The sequence below is a fragment of the Oncorhynchus tshawytscha genome, linkage group LG19 (assembly GCF_018296145.1).
Source record: "Oncorhynchus tshawytscha isolate Ot180627B linkage group LG19, Otsh_v2.0, whole genome shotgun sequence".
In the NCBI taxonomy this organism is placed as follows: Eukaryota; Metazoa; Chordata; class Actinopteri; order Salmoniformes; family Salmonidae; genus Oncorhynchus; species Oncorhynchus tshawytscha.
This window is the reverse complement of record NC_056447.1, coordinates 31,658,016-31,672,667: the sequence shown is the minus strand read 5'-3', so window position 1 is coordinate 31,672,667 and position 14,652 is coordinate 31,658,016. Positions and strand designations below refer to the sequence as shown.

General features: G+C 41.1%; 1 protein-coding gene across 7 annotated transcripts in view; it reads left to right on the top strand.

The window, feature by feature from the left end:
• Nucleotides 1-12,302, top strand: part of ppp6r2b (protein phosphatase 6, regulatory subunit 2b) — a 28,207-nt gene extending 15,905 nt beyond the window's left edge. For 5 of the 7 annotated variants that reach the window (XM_024379605.2, XM_042301583.1, XM_024379602.2 and 2 more), the window contains exons 24-25: nt 8,964-9,074; nt 9,153-9,424. In XM_024379605.2, coding sequence (XP_024235373.1) covers nt 8,964-9,074; nt 9,153-9,186 — 145 coding nt within the window. In that variant the 3' untranslated portion in view covers nt 9,187-9,424. Of the gene's footprint in view, nt 1-8,963; nt 9,075-9,152; nt 9,425-11,878 lie in introns of those variants that run through there. The other 2 variants (XM_024379607.2, XM_024379606.2) reach the window with 2 other exon arrangements.
• The last annotated feature ends 2,350 nt before the right edge of the window (nt 12,303-14,652 follow it).

The following is a 14,652-nucleotide window of genomic DNA, read 5'->3' as shown; positions in this document are numbered from 1 at the left end:
ACGCTCATTTTTTCAAAATAAAAGCCTGAAACTATCTAAAGACTGACACCTTAGGGAAGCCACAGAAAAGGGAATCTGGTTGATATCCCTTTAAATGAAGGACAGGAACACAGAAGTTTCAAAATAAGAGGCACTTCCTGATTGGATTATCCTCAGGCTTTCGCCTGCAATATCAGTTCTGTTATACTCAGACAATATGTTTACAGTTTTGGAAACTTTAGTGTTTTATATCCTAATCTGTCAATTATATGCACATTCTAGCATCTAGCCATGAGAAATAGGCTGTTTACTTTGGGAATGTTATTTTTCCAAACGTAAAAATAGTGCCCCCTAGCTTCAAGAGGTTAAGAACACATTCTTATTTTCAATGACTGCCTAGGAACGGTGGGTTAACTGCCTTGTTCGGGGCCAGAACGACAAAATTTTACCTTGTCAGCTCGGGGATTTGTTTTTGCAACCTTCCGGTTACTAGTCCAATGCTGCAACCACCTGCCTTACTTTGCATTCCATGAGGAGCCTGCATGGCAGGCTGACTACCTGTTACGCAAGGGCAGCAAGAAGCCAAGGTAAGTGGCTAGCTAGCATTAAACTTATCATATAAAAAAACAATCTAAACATAATCACTAGTTAACTACACATGGTTGATGATATTACTAGTTTATCTAGCGTGTCCTGCGTTGCATATAATCGAGTTTCTCATCGAAATCACAGCCTACTTCGCCAAACGGGCGATGTAGCACTGTCATTGCACCAAACCTAACCATAAACATCAATGCCTTTCTTTAAAATCAATACACAAATATATATTTCTAAACCTGCATATTTAGTTAATATTGCCTGCTAACATGAATTTCTTATAATTAGGGAAATTGTGTCACTTCTCTTGCGTTCCGTGCAAGCAGTCAAGGGTATATGCAGCAGTTTGGCCCACCTGGCTCGTTGCGAACTGTGTAAAGTCCATTTATTCCTAACAAAGACCGTAATTAATTTGCCAGAATTGTACCTAATTATGACATAACATTGAAGGTTGTACAATGTAACAGCAATATTTAGACTTAGGGATGCCATCTGTTAGATAAAATACGGAACGCTTACGTATTTCACTGAAAGAATAAACGTTTTGTTTTCGAAATGATAGTTTCCTGGATTTGACCATATTAAATCAAATCAAATTTTATTTGTCACATACACATGGTTAGCAGATGTTAATGCGAGTGTAGCGAAATGCTTGTGCTTCTAGTTCCGACAATGCAGTAATAACCAACGAGTAATCTAACCTAACAATTTCACAACTACCTTATACAAACAAGTGTAAAGGGATGAAGAATATGTACATAAAAATATATAAATGAGTGATGGTACAGAATGGCATAGGCAAGATGCAGTAGATGGTATCGAGTACAGTATATACATATGAGTTGAGTAATGTAGGGTATGTAAACATATCAAGTGGCATTGTTTTAAGTGGCTAGTGATACATTTTTTACATCAATTTTTCCATTATTAAAGTGGCTGGAGTTGAGTCAGTATGTTGGCAGCAGCCACTCAATGTTAGTGGTGGCTGTTTAACGGTCTGATGACCTTGAGATGGAAGCTGTTTTTCTGTCTCTCGGTCCCTGCTTTGGTGCACCTGTACTGACCTCGCCTTCTGGATGATAGCGGGGTGAACAGGCAGTGGCTCGGGTGGTTGTTGTCCTTGATGATCTTTATGGCCTTCCTGTGACATCGGGTGGTGTAGGTGTCCTGGAGGGCAGGTAGTTTGGCACCGGTGATGTGTTGTGCAGACCTCACTACCCTCTGGAGTACCTTACGGTTGTGGGTGGAGCAGTTGCCGTACCAGGCGGTGATACAGCCAGACAGGACAAGACAAATTTCTTCAGCCTCCTGAGGTTGAAGAGGCGCTGCTGTGCCTTCTTCACCACACTGTCTGTATGAGTGGACCAATTCAGTTTGTCCGGGATGTGTACGAAGAGGAACTTAACTGACTACCCTCTCCACTACTGTCCCGTCGATGTGGATAGAGAGGGTGCTCCCTCTGCTGTTTCCTGAAGTCCACGATCATCTCCTTTGTTGTGTGAGGTTATTTTCCTGACACCACACTCCGAGGGCCCTCACCTCCTCCCTGTAGGCCGTCTCGTCGTTGTTGGTAATCAAGCCTACCACTGTACCACCACCGTCTGTAGACTTGATGATTGAGTTGGAGGCGTGCATGGCCACGCAGTCGTGGGTGAACAGGGAGTACAGGAGAGGGCTCAGAACACACCCTTGTGGGGTCCCAGTGTTGAGGATCAGCGGGGTGGAGATGTTGGGCCACCCCCAGGTGGTGAGGGTAGGTAACGTCAAAGTCCAGTACCCAGTTGCACAGGGTGGGGTCCTATGTTATAATTAAGTCTATGATTTGATATTTAATAGAGCAGTCTGACTGAGTGATGGTAGGCAGCAGCAGGATTGTAGGCATTCATTCAAACAGCACTTTCGTGCGTTTGCCAGCCGCTCTTCGCTGTACTTCAAGCATTGAGCTGTTTATGACTTCAAGCCTATCAACTCCCGAGATTAGGCTGGTGTAATCGATGTGAATTGGCTAGCTAGTTAGCGGAGTGCGCGCTAATAGCGTTTCAAACGTCACTCGCTCTGAGACTTGGAGTAGTTGTTCCCCTTGCTCTGGGGCGCAGCTTTTCTGGAGCGATGGGTAACGATGCTTCGAGGATGGCTGTTGTCTGTGTTCCTGTTTCGAGCCCTGGTAGGGGCGAGGAGAGTGACGGAAGCTATACTGTTACACTGGCAATACTAAAGTGCCTATAAGAACATCCAACAGTCAAAGGTATATGAAATACAAATGGTATATAGAGAAATAGTCCTATAATTCCTATAATAACTACAACCTAAAACGTCTTACCTGGGAATATTGAAGACTCATGTTAAAAGGAACGACCAGCTTTCATATGTTCTGAGCAAGGAACTTAAACGTTAGCTTTTTTACATGGCACATATTGCACTTTTACTTTCTTCTCCAACACTGTGTTTTTGCATTATTTAAACCAAATTGAACATGTTTCATTATTTATTTGAGGCTAAATTGATTTTATTGATGTATTATATGAAGTTAAAATAAGTGTTCATTCAGTATTGTTGTAATTGTCATTATTACAAATACATTTAAAAAATTGGCTGTTTAATCGGTATCGGCTTTTTTTTTTGGGTCCTCCAATAATCGGTATCGGCGTTGAAAAATCATAATCGGTCGACCTCTAGTTCCAAACTTCTTCAATTTAAGAATGATGGAGGCCACTGTGTTGGAGACCTTCAATGCTGCAGGCATTTTTTGGTACTCTTCCCCAGAGCTGTGCCTCGACACATTCTTGTCTCGGAACTCTACAGAAAATTCCTTCGACCTCATGACTTGGTTTTTGCTCTGACATGCACTGTCAACTACAGTACCAGTCAAAAGTTTGGACACAGGGTTTTTATTTATTTTGACTGTTCTTCATTGTAGAATAATAGTGAAGACATCAAAACTATAAAATAACACATGGAATCATGTAGTAACCAAAAAAGTGTTAAACAAACCCAAAGATATTTGATATTCTTCAAAGTAGCCATCCTTTGCATTGATGACAGCTTTGCACACTCTTGGCAACCAGCTTCATGAGGTAGTTACCTGGAATGCATTTGAAATAAAAGGTGTGCCTTGTTAACACCCCTTAAGGATTGGACCCTTTTTTTTCAAATTTTCCCCTTAAATGACACTCAAATCTAACTGCCTGCAGCTCAGAACCTGAAGCAAGGATATGTATTTTCTTGATACCATTTGAAAGGAAACACTTATTTATATAGCCCTTCGTACATCAGCTGATACCTTTCTAGGGAGTTTTTCCTAGCCACCGTGCTTCTACACCTGCATTGTTTGGGGTTTTAGGCTGGGTTTCTGTACAGCACTTTGAGATATCAGCTGATGTATGAAGGGCTATATGAATAAATTTGATTTGATATCTCAAAGTGCTGTACAGAAACCCAGCCTAAAACCCCAAACAGCAAGCAATGCAGGTGTAAAAGCACGGTGGCTAGGAAAAACTCCCTAGAAAGGCCAAAACCTAGGAAGAAACCTAGAGAGGAACCAGGCTATGTGGGGTGGCCAGTCCTCTTCTGGCTGTGCCGGGTGGAGATTATAACAGAACCTGGCCAAGATGTTCATAAATGACCAGCATGGTCTAATAATAATAATAATAATAATAATAATAAGCAGAACAGTTGAAACTGGAGCAGCAGCACGGCCAGGTGGACTGTGGACAGCAAGGAGTCATCATGTCAGGTAGTCCTGAGGCATGGTCCTAGGGCTCAGGTCCTGTGTGTGTGTGTGAGTGAGAGAATTAAAATTAGAGAGGGCATACTTAAATTCACAGCCCCCCGACACAAACTACTGGAGGCTGAGACAGGAGGGGTCAGGAGACACTGGGGCCCCATCTGAGGACACCCCCGGACAGTGCCAAACAGGAAGGATATAACCCCACCCACTTTGCCAAAGCACAGCCCCCACACCACTAGAGGGATATCTTCAACCACCAACTTACCATCCTGAGACGAGGCCGAGTATAGCCCACAAAGATCTCCGCCACGGCACAACCCAAGGAGGGGGGGCCACAACCCAGACAGGAAGATCATGTCAGTGACTCAACCCACTCAAGTGACGCACCCCTCCCAGGGACGGTATGAAAGAGCCCTCGTAAGCCAGTGACTCAGCCCCTGTAATAGGGTTAGAGGCAGAGAATCCCAGTGGAAAGAGGGGAACCGGTCAGGCAGAGATAGCAAGGGCAGTTCGTTGCTCCAGAGCCTTTCCGTTCACCTTCCCACTCCTGGGCCAGACTCCACTCAATCATATGACCCACTGAAGAGATGAGTCTTCAGTGAAGACTTTAAGGTTGAGACCGAGTTTGCGTCTCTTACATGGGTAGGCAGACCGTTCCATAAAAATGGAGCTCTATAGGAGAAAGCCCTGCCTCCAGCTGTTTGCTTAGAAATTCTAGGGACAATTAGGAGGCCTGCGTCTTGTGACCGTAGCGTACGTGTAGGTATGTACGGCAGGACCAAATCAGAGAGATGGGTAGGAGCAAGCCCATGTAATGCTTTGTAGGTTAGCAGTAAAACCTTGAAATCAGCCCTTGCCTTAACAGGAAGCCAGTGTAGGGAGGCTAGCACTGGAGTAATATGATCATATTTTTTGGTTCTAGTCAAGATTCTAGCAGCCGTATTTAGCACTAACTGAAGTCTATTTAGTGCTTTATCCGGGGAGCCAGAAAGTAGAGCATTGCAGGAGTCTAACCTAGAAGTTAAAAAAAGCATGGATTCATTTTTCTATAACACATTAGATCTGGTAAAAGATAATACTAACAAAAAAACATGCGTTTTCAAAATTGTTTTTGTTCCATCGAGAAAGGCCATAATATAATATTGCAGTTTAGGTGCAATTTAGGTTTTGGCCACTAAATGCCAGCAGTGTGTGCAAAGTTTCAAATTGATCCAGTGAAGCATTGCAATACTGGACAATATTTTGTATCAAGTTTGCCCAAATGTGCTGAATTTTTATTTCACCTTTATTTTGGTCAGTTGATACATTTTCAAGTACATATCTATAGAGAATATACAAAAATGATAAGGTAATACAACATATTTAAGTGTACACACTCCCAGTAATGTCCTACATGATGGATCATTAGCTCATACACAAACTTTCACACATCTAGATGGCCGGGCGGGGTGGGTGTGGAGCCAGAGACAGCAGGGGTTTAAACTGTAGAACCCAGTTACTACGTTCTAATATAAAAATTGATTTTATCAAACAAAACTATGCTACATTTTATCTCTGGGACCCTCCGGATGAAAAATCATAGCAAGATTACTGAATTGAAGTAATCTTCAATTCAGAGGTGAATGTTTCAAACCAGTTGGCGTGATCATTTTTGTTGTTGTGCACTCTCCTCAAATAAGGGCATGGTATTTTTTCACTGTAATAGCTACTGTGAATTGGACAGTGCAGTTAGATTAACAAGAATTTAAGCTTTCTGCCCATATAAGACATGTCTGTCCTGGAAAGTTTGCTGTTACTTACAATTGTCATGCTAATCACATTAGCGCATGTTAGCTCAACCTGTTAAAAGTTAAATTGTGGAATTTCTTTCCTCAATGCATTTGAGACAATCACTTGTGTTGTAACAAGGTAGGATTCGTATATACAGAAGGTAGCCCTATTTGGTAAAATACCCAGTCTATATTATGGCAAGAACAGCTCAAATAAGCAAAGAGAAATGACAGTCCATTACTTTAAGACATGAAGGTCAGTCAATCCAGAAAATGTCAAGAACTTTGAAAGTTTATTCAAGTGAAGTCACAAAAACCATCAAGCGCTATGATAAAACTGGCTCTCATGAGGACCGCCACAGTAAAGGGAGACCCAGAGTTACCTCTGCTGCAAAGGATAAATTCATTAGAATTACCAGCCTCAGAAATGGCAGCCTAAATAAATGTTCAGGTAACAGACATCTCAACATCAACTGTTCAGAGGAGACTGCATACTTAACCAGCATGGCTACAACAGCATTCTGCAGCTATACGCCATCCCATCTGGTTTGCGCATACTGGGACTATCATTTGTTTTTCAACAGGACAATGACCCAACACGCCTCCAGGCTGTATAAGGGCTATTTGACCAAGAAGAAGAGCGATGGAGTGCTCCATCAGATGACCTGGCCTCCACAATCACCCGACCTCAACCCAATTGAGATAGTTTGGAATGAGTTGGACCGCAGAGTGAAGGAAAAGCAGCCAACAGGTGCTCAGCACATGTGGGAACTCCTTCAAGACTGTTGGAAAAGCATTCCAGGTGAAGCAGATTGAGAGAATGCAAAGCTGTCAAGGCAAAGGGTGACTACTTTGAAGAATCTCAAATGTAAAACATATTTTGATTTAACACTTTTTTGGTTACTACATGATTCCATATGTGTTATTTCAAAGTTTTGATGTCTTCACTATTATTCTACAATGTATAAAATAGTACAATTAAAGAAAAACCCTTGAATGAGTAGGTGTATCCAAACTTGACTTGTACTATATAGACAGGAGTGTGCCTTTCCAAATCATGCCCAATCAATTGAATTTACCACATCTCAAGGATGATCAATGGAAACGGGATGCACCTGAGCTCAATTTAGTCTCATTTCAAAGGGTCTGAATACTTAAGGTGTTTTTGTTTTTTTAAGAAATTTGCAAAAATGCCTAATCTGTTTTCGCTTTGTCATTTATGGGCTGTGTGTAGATTGGAGAGAAAAAATAATTTAATCCAATTTAGAATAAGGCTGTAACGTAACACATTTTGTTATGTCAAGGGGTCTGAATACTTTCCAAATGCACTGTATGTATGAAAGTACTCATTTGGCAGTGTCTTATTTCTGATTATCTTGACTCACCATGTGCACCACTTATTTATTTTTCTTCACCTCACACAAGTCAAGCAACTTTGTTTTTTAGCATCCATTGCGAATGATAGTTCCTCAGTATTTGAAATATCTTTCGAACACTCCTTGCCTCGCTTATCACCAAGCCGCGTGAAAGAGCTAAATGTCACGATCTGATGATCCCAGTGGAAACATCATAAACAGCTTACTGTCCCGAACTCACACAACTCTGCGGTTAGGGATAAGTGCCTTGCTCAATTGGCAGATTTTTCACCTAGTCAGCTCGGGATTCGAACCAGCAACATTTCAGTTCCTAGAATGTTGCACTTCACTAGCAATAGTTCAAGACCGATAGAAAGGGAGGCAGAACAAAGAGATTAATTTGATTTGACAACCAGCATTTTCATCAGGATATTTTCTGCTGTTTTTATTTGTCGGCCAATGTATTTGACTTAATTGACGATGGAACTTATAGGCCTACTGCTACATTAGTTATGCTCTCATTTCTTTAGCTGCAAGTAGATCACCGTATCAGTGTGTCCATATGGCAGAGGCTTGTGCTCTCCCAATAGTGTCATTTACATTTTTAGATTTTTATAATTTTACTTTTATTATTAACCACGTGACTGATTTTGAGATACAAACATTTTTTAAATTAAACTGTTCCATGAAAAATGCACATGTAAAAATAATCCATAACTGGTTCGCAGATTGGTAGAAATGGTAGGATAAATTGTAAGCTTCCCCAGACTTGAAACTCACCAGCTGCCTATGGTCTTTACTATTACATCTATTCAAAAAATTGTGAACGCACGTGCACAGATGGGAGTTCCCGTGAAAAAACGTGCCCTCCTATGGAAATCAAAGACCCCTCCCAACTGATTCGTTCTGGTGCCTGGTCTAAGTATGTTCCCTTCCCTGCCTTACTGTCTACACCACTCATCGCATCTTACCTTCTCTCCTTCCCACCGTTCCAATACTCATCCCTCCCACCTCTTTTCCTTTCCTTCTCTTCCTCTCCTCTACTCTCTAATTTCCTCTTCTCTCTCATCCAATCCCCCAATTCCACTCCCCCATTTCCTCCCCTCTCCTCCTTATGTAGTGTGTGAGGTCTCCAACCACTGAGTGTGTTGCCTGTTTGTTGCATTGGGAGTGTGTTAGAGTGTACAACACTTTGCAGACCAAAAACCAATGGTATGTGTTGGCCACATGTTAATTCTGTTAATAAGGTATTGAACTTTGTGTGCAGCTGCATGATATATAACTGTTTGTGTGTGTGACCTTTGGCTGGACATCCCTCCGTTCCTCTCTGACCCTTTCACTATGCCTCTCTACTCTAGGTCTACAAGGGGAAAATCTGAAAAGGCTAGAAAGTCCTATATAGTGCACTACTTTTGACCAGAACCACATAGGCCTGCCGCATAGGACTCTGTCTAATAATAGTGCCCTCTACAAGAAATAGGCTGCTATTTGAGACACAAACACGATGTTCTTAGTTGTGCCTTTCTACTTTTACAGTGAGGTTGACATGAAAGAGAAGGAAAAGGAGAAAAAGAGGGTGATGGGTGGAGAAGACCTGCTTAATGCCACAGCTGCTCCTCTCACAGATCGCCCTGCCACCGTCACAAAGTAAGTGTGTTTCTGTCTGTCTGTGTTGTGTACCTGCTTCTTCACTGACACCACCCCCACCCTCCACTCTCCCCACAGAGAGACACCCTCCTCAGCAAATGGACCAGCCTAGTACTGCGCTACCACAACACTTACACACTCCATTCCCTAGCTAACACAACCACACTCCACTTCCCAACAACACTCTATGACATGCAACATCCTGTATTTGTGAGCAGTGCTGTCCTGTCATTGGTCCATGTCAAGGACATCTATGGTGGTTGAGCAGGACTAAAGCAGAAGAGAAAAGCCAGTTCAGAATCCAGACCACAGCTCTTAAACACCAACAACCAATAAACAGATTAATGTGATGTTTGTCCCTGCCCTTCTGCTGAAGTCTCTCCTACACACCTATCACCACTCTACACGTGTGTGTGTGTGTGTGTGTGTGTGTGTGTGTGTGTGTGTACGTTAGTGCTGCACAATGAATCAAATTCACATCGACATCGCAATATTGACATGTGCAATGTCCTTGTCTCAACATCCAAAGTTGCAACAATAGTTTTAAAATGGCACTAAGCCGCGTAAGGAAAGTTTTTATAGTTTTCTCTGTCCTCCCTCTTGCGGCATATTCACACTCACACCAAGACTCTACCCCTGTGAATCAAGCAGCGCATTTCCTCCTCGGTCAATGCAGTCAACAGATTGTTCTAAACAAGAACGATGCTTCTTTCCACTTTGCTTCCTAATATACAGTACCAGTCAACATTTTGGACATACCTACTCATTCAAGGGGTTTTCTTTAGTTTTACTATTTTCTACACTGTAAAGCTCCAACAGGTGCTTCGCATATGTGGGTACTCCTTCAAGATTGTTGGAAAGGTATTCCAGGTGACTACCTCCATAAAGCTGGTTGAGAGGATGCCAAGAGTGTGCAACGCTGTCATCAAGGCAAAGGGTGGCTACTTTGAAGAATCTAAAATTATATTTTGATTTAACACTTCTTTGGTTACTACATGATTCCATATGTGTTATTTCATAGTTTTGACGTCTTCAATGTAATTCTACAATGTAGAAAATAAAGAAAACCCTTGAATGAGTAGGTGTATCCAAACGTTTTACTGGTACTGTACGTGTTTCTATGATTCCAACAGTTCACCCAAGTGTTTTGATCTTCATCACGAGTCAAATTGCTATTCATTTTTGTGGGCTATCATACAGCTCTAGCACACGCACATTATCCAGCTTTATGTCGTCTTGTTAGTTCTTATCTCTCCAGCTGTGTTTTTGAAATATTTTATTTTGCACTTAACTTAAGCTCTTTGTTGAGTAGAGAGACGAGATACTCTACTCCCGCTGTAGTCATCCTCAGCCCAGAGCAAAGTCTGAGGCCTGGGGAGGAGGGGAGTGGGTACTCAGTACTGACTAAGATCCTCAAAGCCAAAATGTGTTCCTAGTTTAATTTATTTGACTCAATCATTTTATTATAGAAAATCCAGAATGATTATGAAAATCATCTACTATCTTTCTCTCTCTTTGTGTGGACTATTACAAGTAGTGAAGATATTGGTTGTGTCTGTGCGGTCTCTTCGCTTGCGTGTGGGTGTGTGGAAGATTTGGGATATATTCTCAAGTTAAAAGGTCCTGTGGATGTGATGAAAGCACACCTGTGTGACGTCACACAAACACACAGCATGATTACACACACATACTCAGTGAGTATTCGCACACACAGAAAAGACTAAAATATATATACACATACATACATACACATACAAACAGCGTGAGGCATACACACACACACACACACACACACACACACACACACACACACACACACCACTACCTGAGTGTGCATACACACAAAGCGTCAGACATACACCACTACCTGAGCGCACACCAACAGTCACACCCTTCCATATCACCCTCCACAGAGTTGTGTAAATGTAATATTGTGACATTTGAACCTGTATTAGGTTGTGGTATAATGTAAACGTGTTATGTAAACAGTATAGAAATAAACACATCTATTTTTGGTATCAATTCAGATGTATCGGAAAGCGGTTTGCTGTGTGTGTGTTGAAATGAGGCAATAATGACGTCTGTGTTTTGGTTTTTACCCCAGCATCAGACCCTGTAACCCTGCTACATGCTTTCACCTGGGAGGAGGGGGGGGTGGTTCCATTGACCAGATTGGCGCACATTCAACAAATCTGATCTAACGAAGTGGATATTCGTCAGTTACAAATATCATGATTTTTTTGTATTGTAACAGGCCCACAATGTCGGTGCTTAAGTCTGATTTTTGTGTTATTTCGCTGCATGGAATGCAGATGATTGCTAAATGCTAACTCTCATTCGTATATAAGCTGGTTAGCAGAGCTAGCATACAGAAAACAGAGGTAGTCAAATTTGTTTTTAACTGTAATGCAGTTGATTGGTAACAATGCCATGAACATGTGTTGGTGTTGACATCCATACCAGCATTATACTCTGTTTTTTAGAGACTTGTGATCTTTTCCCCACGCATTCCCATGGCAATTCCATTATTTTGGTCAAGTTTGATTGATCTCTTTACTGCATCTATGCTATAATCATGCTCTATCATCCCATCAGTATAAAAAGAGCTCTCTCTCCCTCCTTTCTCTCAGAGCATAGCATGTCCTTAATGTTATTTGGTTTTATGTTTCTAAAGCACTTTGTGATGGTGTCACAACCACCCAAGGTTTTTCCTCACAGCTGAGGAGATGTTTGACTTAAAGGAATCAGTTTGAAATATTAAGATTTTTAAATAACTATGTTATATGATGGGTTTTTATCCACAGATCGTGATGCCAAAGTGTCTTCCAGAGTGGGCTGGGTCTCAGTCCTATAAGAGATAGTCTTCTTCCTCAGAAGTGTCCAGGGGATTAAAAAGGGGTTGTGTAAGTGGTAAAGGCTTAGGTTCAGGAGAAGTGTGGAGGGTAGAGACAAATGAAATAGGCTAGATTTGGGACTGGGAGAAGGATCCACCCTGAGTCAGGGTCTGAAAAAGCTAACTAGTTGTGTGTACAGGGTTACATCATACCTTCACCCCAACACCACACTGCATCGGACCCATACGTGTGTATGTGCTTTCTGAGGTCAGAAGCCTTTTGTAAAGGGCGCGGCTGCTGGTGGTTCATTTCTGTATAAGTAATAGGTATGTTACTGTTGTCAAACCCTAGCCTGTATGTTAAGATATCAAACTAATAAATATGTCAATCATCAATACTGGCTTCTGAATGTCATTGCTTAATGTGCTAAATTGATTTATGAGTGAGGCGCGCGCACACACACAAGCAGCAGCCAGCACAAATACAGTACGTTTATCTTTAGTTCAGGTGAGTAGTGTGGTTGGGTTCCACTTGCAGTCCAAAACACAAAAACATTATACACATGGTTATTTAGGTTAGAAAGAGTCAATAACCCCTCGACTTCCACACACAGCTACTCGCAGACAAGAAACACCTGCATTCTTTCTGATAGATCTCCCTCCCTCAGTCTCTGTGATATGAGACACACAGTACAGACACTGCTGCTCTCAAATCAGATTCCTGATGAGTTTGAGGCCAAACACCATACCGTCTCTCACACACTGTCTAAAACAGACATTCTGTCTTTCTGTTACTCTTCCACTCTGTCTTTCACACTCCGTGCTGCTCTGCTGTCGAGAAGCACCGCCACAATGCGTAGGCTACATTAAGTCACCAGGAAGCTGTGAAGCGCTGGGGAAGCTGTGGAGCCAGCTGTAGACTTGCAGGATTGTATTTGAGTGTTATTAAATGTGTATGTTTACTGCTTTCATTAAATCATGTATGGCTACAAATATTGTAGCCCAGGCCTGTATAGTATTGTTCATATGAGCAGAATATTGTATATTGTGGTTAAAGAAGGGGCTGAAGGCTAAAAACAGCCAATATCTAGTTTCTACAATGTATTTTTGTTTTAGCTATTTTTCTTATACTGTCCATTAACATCAATTCACTATAAAACCTTTTAATCAACAAAAAAGCTTACCAAAATACAAAAAAAATATGGGGAGAAAAGAAATGGGCCTAAAACATTTTATTTAAGATAACCAAAAAATACAAGGCTACATGGCAATGAATCGCCATTAAAAACTAGTTCAGGTCCAAATCTTTCAAGAATGTGCTTAACATTCTGGTCTCATACGGATTGTCGTTGAGACCAACATCCATTTTGTTGACATGGATGTGTCATAAAGAAGTGTCCAAGTAGGCTAGGTACTCATTTTTATTAGATTAATTGCAGTGTCTTGTCATTTTGGTCATTTGTGTGGTATAAAAAAAAAACATTATTATAATGTATCCATATATGTAGAATTTCAGGAAATTATTTTAGAAAGGACTATGTTCTTCTCAGTATATGTCCCCGTCAGTCCCTGGTCTTCAGGGCTGCATTCCTGGTTATGAAACTCTGGTGAAGTCCCTGTTGCTTGTTCTGACCTAAGAATAATGAATGCTGAGGGTAGCAATGCAGATTAGCATATGAACGACTTGCAATTCGATTGCTGGACTATCAAAGCCATCCATCTAACCCATTTATTCAGATCTGGTAGTTCAAAGAGGATCGGTTCAAAGGTAATCGATTGGGCCTAGTTATTGTTCATTAGTGGCATACATTTGCATTCATTCTCTCTTAAATCTCTTAAAATAGCCTATACTCGTCTTGTGCAATGTATAGCCTTCTGCACTGTTGGTGAGAATCTTAAGTTAATAATTATTTAGACATGAGGTGAATATAAAAATAGTTTTAAAAGATGCTGGGTAGATCTTTTAGTATAATAGCCTATAAAGTCAACTCAAATATGGTAAAATATGAAATAGCCTACATTTTCCATATCATAATGAGACTAAATGAAATTACATAGACCAAATGGATTTGGTGATGTTTTCCTATATTACATGGACTTATTAGACTGTTTAAAATGTAGGGGGGAAAGCATTTTATATAAACATTGGATTTCTGATTCTGAAATGTCATCATTTTAGTTTTCAGACATTTTCTTTTGGTAGGCCTACCCATGTCTCTCCTCACCCAGATAGCCTGCTCACTGAAAGCTGATAATTGTGACTTCATTAAATTGGAATGATGTGAATTTCTTTTTTTTTAACCTTTATTTTATATAATAATGATTGTGATGATGGTGAGTGCCCAGTATAACCTAACACTTTGATAATAGGCTCTTGTTACTTTGTGTGTCTCAAATCACAATGTTTCAAATTCTAGTCATGTGATCGATTTATTGTAGATTTATTGGTGGTGAGTGTTTTCCTAGCCTCAGTGCATCTGGGAGGAGGTGGTCTTATTCTCCATGGACTTTACAGTGTCCCAGAACTTTTGGGAGTTTGAGCTACAGGGTGCAAATTTCTGTTTGAAAAAGCTAGCCTTTGCTTTTAACTTTCTGTGTGTATTGGTTTCTAACTTCCCTGAAAAGTTGCATATCGCGGGGGCTATTCGATGCTAATGCAGTACGCCACAGAATGTTTTTTTACTGGTCAAGGAGTGAACCAAGGGCTATATCTGTTCTTAGTTCCATTTTAATGTGGCATGCTTA